At 41.9% G+C, this 4,520-nt stretch overlaps 1 protein-coding gene across 1 annotated transcript; it reads right to left on the reverse strand.

Annotated features, from left to right (window-relative positions):
• Positions 1-1,012: 1,012 nt before the first annotated feature.
• On the reverse strand, positions 1,013-4,083 carry rpl15 (ribosomal protein L15). The gene is made up of 4 exons (XM_053446518.1): positions 4,035-4,083; positions 2,980-3,161; positions 2,751-2,887; positions 1,013-1,363 (listed from the first exon to the last, which is right to left on the reverse strand). The coding sequence occupies exons 2-4, from the start codon at positions 3,149-3,151 to the stop codon at positions 1,058-1,060; spliced, it is 615 nt and encodes a 204-aa protein (XP_053302493.1). The 5' UTR covers positions 3,152-3,161; positions 4,035-4,083; the 3' UTR covers positions 1,013-1,057.
• Between the last annotated feature and the right edge of the window lie 437 nt (positions 4,084-4,520).

A 4,520-nucleotide genomic window follows, 5' to 3' on the forward strand; every position in this document is an offset into this window, starting at 1 on the left:
ATGTTTGGAGATACTATCCGAATTTCCACTTGGCCTAGATGATAAACGATGACAAAACACCTTCTAGACCCGATTAAAGGTTTTCTGTACTTTTTAGTCATGTGCAAACCACTTTAGGCTCTGCAGATTTAGACTTATCCATTAAATTCACAAATCAGTTGTCTTACGGCTTAACAAGGTGCAACATCCTTTGTCCTTGGCCCTCGACAAGAGTGAGAAAAAACAACCAGTGGAAACATTGTATAAAACTCAGAGCCACGTGAGGGATACCTCTCCCAGGACGTCATGAAGAAATATGACAAGTGTGTTTCTGCTGATGATCTGGCCCCTACTTAAAGTCACTCTGATCCCATGGAGAAACAGAACACAAATATACTACATTTTAAGTTATATGAAACTGAGCTTGAACTTACTAAATTTGATTTAAAATGACACCAGCTTGATCAATACTAGAACTATGTGATAAGTTTCTCAACTTTAAAAAGTTCTATAATTATTGATTTTACAATCTTTTCAAATTTGTTTTAGTACAAATGGAAGGTTATATATATATATATATATATATATATATATAAAAAACACTGTTGCAAGTGTTTTGAGAAAATATTTCTAAACCATTTAACCTATAAGTCAGAAGTCACATTACGGATAAACTTTAGCAAATTTATGTGCAACTTGTAACGTAACCCTACACTGGACTTCCATGGTTCCACTCGTATTGAACTGGGTGTTGCTCAACTAATAACGGATTATGTCTACATGCTGGTATATTTAATGGTTGACCTGGTACCACAGCCGCAGCAGCAGGAGAGTGTGGAGTTAGGGAGGGTAAAGGAGCAGCCTGTACAGTCCTCAGTCCTGGTGGGAGCTTTATCAACCACCAGTAGGCATGTGGAGTCTTGGACTTACACCACCCACCAGTGGCAGAGGTTATAAAATAATAATATACTCAAACCCCCCAAAATAGTTTCTTTAAAAGAAAAAATATCTGAATGAAACACAGACCGGACAGTCACCATAAAAAGGATGTTTATTTCTTTAAATGTACAGACGTGCTTTAACGATAACGATGCAGCTGCAGGGTGTTGCGCCTCTTCCAGGCTGCGCGGCGGGAGCCTCCGATGGTCAGGTGGAACTTGTGGCCCTTGCCCAGGCCGCGACTCTTCTTTCCTGCAGATGTCAGCCCACGCATCTCTCTGTGTTTGTGCACAGCCTTTGTGATCCATTGGGTGTCTGGGTTGCGTCTGATGGCCTTGTGGAAGGTGTCGATCAGAATCACCTCAAAGAACTTGTAGGTGGAGTCCTCGCCCACCCAGTAGGAGGCAAGCACTCGCAGGCCTCCGCAGTGACGGCCAGCACGCTCCTGTAAAATATAGAGAGGAATATTTAATTAATGATTTTCTGGTTAGATCAATGTTAAAATTCAACCGGCGCAATGTGAAAATAAACTCAAAGATACTATGACACTATTAAAGCTAGAAATCCTACAAAACAGTAACACTAGTTAACTGCTGCTCCGTGATCTATATTACATAATTACATCTATAAATGTCCTACATCCTTCAGAGTGGTCACCTGGGAACTTGGTCAGAAATCTTCCACTCCGCCTCAAATTTCCATAAAAGCCTCTATATTAGACATTGGAGCTAACATGAGCAGAACTTTTCCTAAAGATGTACTAAGCCATCATTTCATTAAAAAATTTGTGTTCACTGATTAGGGTATTACGGTACCACAAGGAAGAGCCAGTGTACAACATCAAATGCTGTTTAAGATTTGTCATAAGGTGTTCACAATAGATGGAGATGACATGTTGTGACTTATCTGTGCCAACAGGCCAATGCCCCACATGAGGACATGAACCATCTTTAAATACAAACTACTGTGCTGCAATAACACCTTTGTGGCCTGAACAATACGATGGGAGACAATCTAGTCCACTGCCACCACATGTATCCCACCAACCGAATACATTCTAGGTAGGAAGTGTCAAAGCTTCAATTCACCAATTATAGCCCTGATTAACCACTTATTGCAGAAGGTATTCTGCTCCATAGCAGGAAACAGTTTGCACAGTATCAAGGGTTGGTGTCCAGTCGGTGAGCCAGCTTGTACAAAACCATTCCTCAGAACTAGTGCAACAAAGTGTAATGGGCCATTACCATTTAGATTCATCTGTGTTGGAGAGCCATCTTTATTTGACCATCTGACAATTATTCATCTTAAGTCCAACACTTTGATATTTTATAGTCTCTAAAGTGGCGTCTTCATCTCTTATCTGACCAACAATCCAAACATCATCTTCAGAGTCCAATTTATTATCGGTTAACTGAGTGACAATTTGTTGCAGTTCTTCAAGTCACCAACTCTGTTTTGGGGTCAACGTCCCCTTAATAAAATCAAACCAGAAAGGATCTTTAGAAATTCCAACATGTAATGCCACAGTACGTGCTACTACATACAAAAACAACCATGGGATATTGGACTCTTTAGCCAATGTGTGTCACGCAGGTGACCCAACAGGAGCATGACTTGGTGCATAGAAGATCTGATGAAAATACACTAGGCTCTTGGACGGCTTCTAGAACCTGTCAACATCTTTTAAAATGTTTAACTGTTTGAGGCTGGTCAATGTTGTGATTGACCATTTGCAATCACAACATCTTAACACCTAGAAACTGTACCACTGTCAAACACAGCTCTTTTCTCCTGGATTTAAAACATCTGCGTGATGAGTGACTTGAACGCACCTCAGCAGTTGACTGCAAGCTGCGGGCAAACTTGATCTGGTTGACACCGTGGTGCACTGGTTTGCCATAGGTGGCACCCTTGGGCACTGGCTTCTTGCGTCCTCCACGGCGCACACGGATACGGTAGATGACGTAGCCTGTTTGGATGAAACATAAAACATGATCAGTTGACTCGGAGAAGATAAAAATGATCTCACACTTGGGCTCTAGGTCTGGGCTCGGCACTCACCCTGCTTGGCCTTGTAACCCAGTCTACGGGCCTTGTCAGGTCTGGTGGGTCTGGGGGCACGATGGAGGTTGGACAGCTGGCGGTACTGCCAGCAGCGGACGCGGAGGAGGAAGCGCATCACATCGGACTGCTTCTTGCGCCATAACTCCTGCATATACCTATATGCTCCCATGTTGACTTATCTGGAAGAGAAACAATAGGATCGTGAGCCAGATGACAGCTATGTGACGTCTGATAACACGATGCCATTAAGAAAAACTCCCTGTCTGAGACATGAGGCCAGCCTGTAGAGTTTAAGATGTAATAAAGCTGAGCATACTGCACCAAGCAGCTTACAGATGTATATTGTGGAGAGTTGGAGTCGTGGGAAATCTGGCGTCTCAAAACAAAGTCTAAATAAGTGAACCTGTCTGGAGATCCGCATCAACATGAACTCTGATCATAGCGACACATGGTTTCAGACCACTGGGACTGAGTACATGTGGACGAGTGGAGCCACTACGATTTACTGATGAGGCAACCACATGCACGATTTTCTTAGTGACCTCTAAACGGACCTAACACACAAAGCAAGTCAAAGCAGGAATCGAACACACACGGGTACAGTGCAAATTACAACAGCCCATGTGTATATAGGAGCCGACTGGCTAGATAGCAAGCATGCTAACGTTAGCCCCTTAGCCACTCACTCAATACTTCACAGTAATGTTAATACAAACACCTCACAATTAACAAAACTACACAAAGCAGTATCAACAGGAGTAAAACGCTAAAACCGTTCAAGTTTTACTGTAACATCAAGTAATCAGAGCAGCGACACATTAGCTTCCTACAGCGACTAGCGGCGTCAATGGCTCCTGGGTGGACCGAAGCTCCGCGCCGCTCAAAATGACCCAATCTGTGTTTTTAATCACATTAGTCTAAAAATGATCAGGTCGTGTGGAAGCTTAATGTGTCGATGATCAATGTCCCGATTCTAACAGACTGATGGAGGAATTACAAAGAAGATTATTGTGGATTTCATTCGGTGCAAAAGTGCAAAAAATCTCGCTTACATGATGGCGTACAAGCCGGAAAGAGAGAGCGCACTTACCCAGCATGCCTTATGAAAACCACGGTGACGCACTTCCTGTTTTCTGCTCGTGGGAAATGTAGTGCTTGGTTTTTTTAGTTGAGATAACGACAAGTTATATCGCAGTATTTTATAAACATTTATTTGAGGCAAGAAGGATATTGATGTTGAAGACTTTACATTTTTTATGAAAAATAAAACTAAAATGTAACCATACAACCAAACTGTCAAAAAATCTGACATTGTTCGAGTCCTCACACTGACTGAAAATATCAAATGAGTAAAGCAGCAGGAACTTGTAAATTTTTTAACATTTTGATAGTTAGGGCCCGAGCACTGACAAACAGTGAGGCCCTATTGAAATTGTAAGGATTATTATTCAGGCAAATTAATTGGCTTTTTGAGGGCTTTAAAATGCTAAAATTTTGACCAAAATTAGCAGAAAATGTGATAGTGTGAAAATGTTCGT

The sequence above is a fragment of the Pleuronectes platessa genome, chromosome 18 (assembly GCF_947347685.1).
Source record: "Pleuronectes platessa chromosome 18, fPlePla1.1, whole genome shotgun sequence".
Classification (NCBI taxonomy): domain Eukaryota; kingdom Metazoa; phylum Chordata; class Actinopteri; order Pleuronectiformes; family Pleuronectidae; genus Pleuronectes; species Pleuronectes platessa.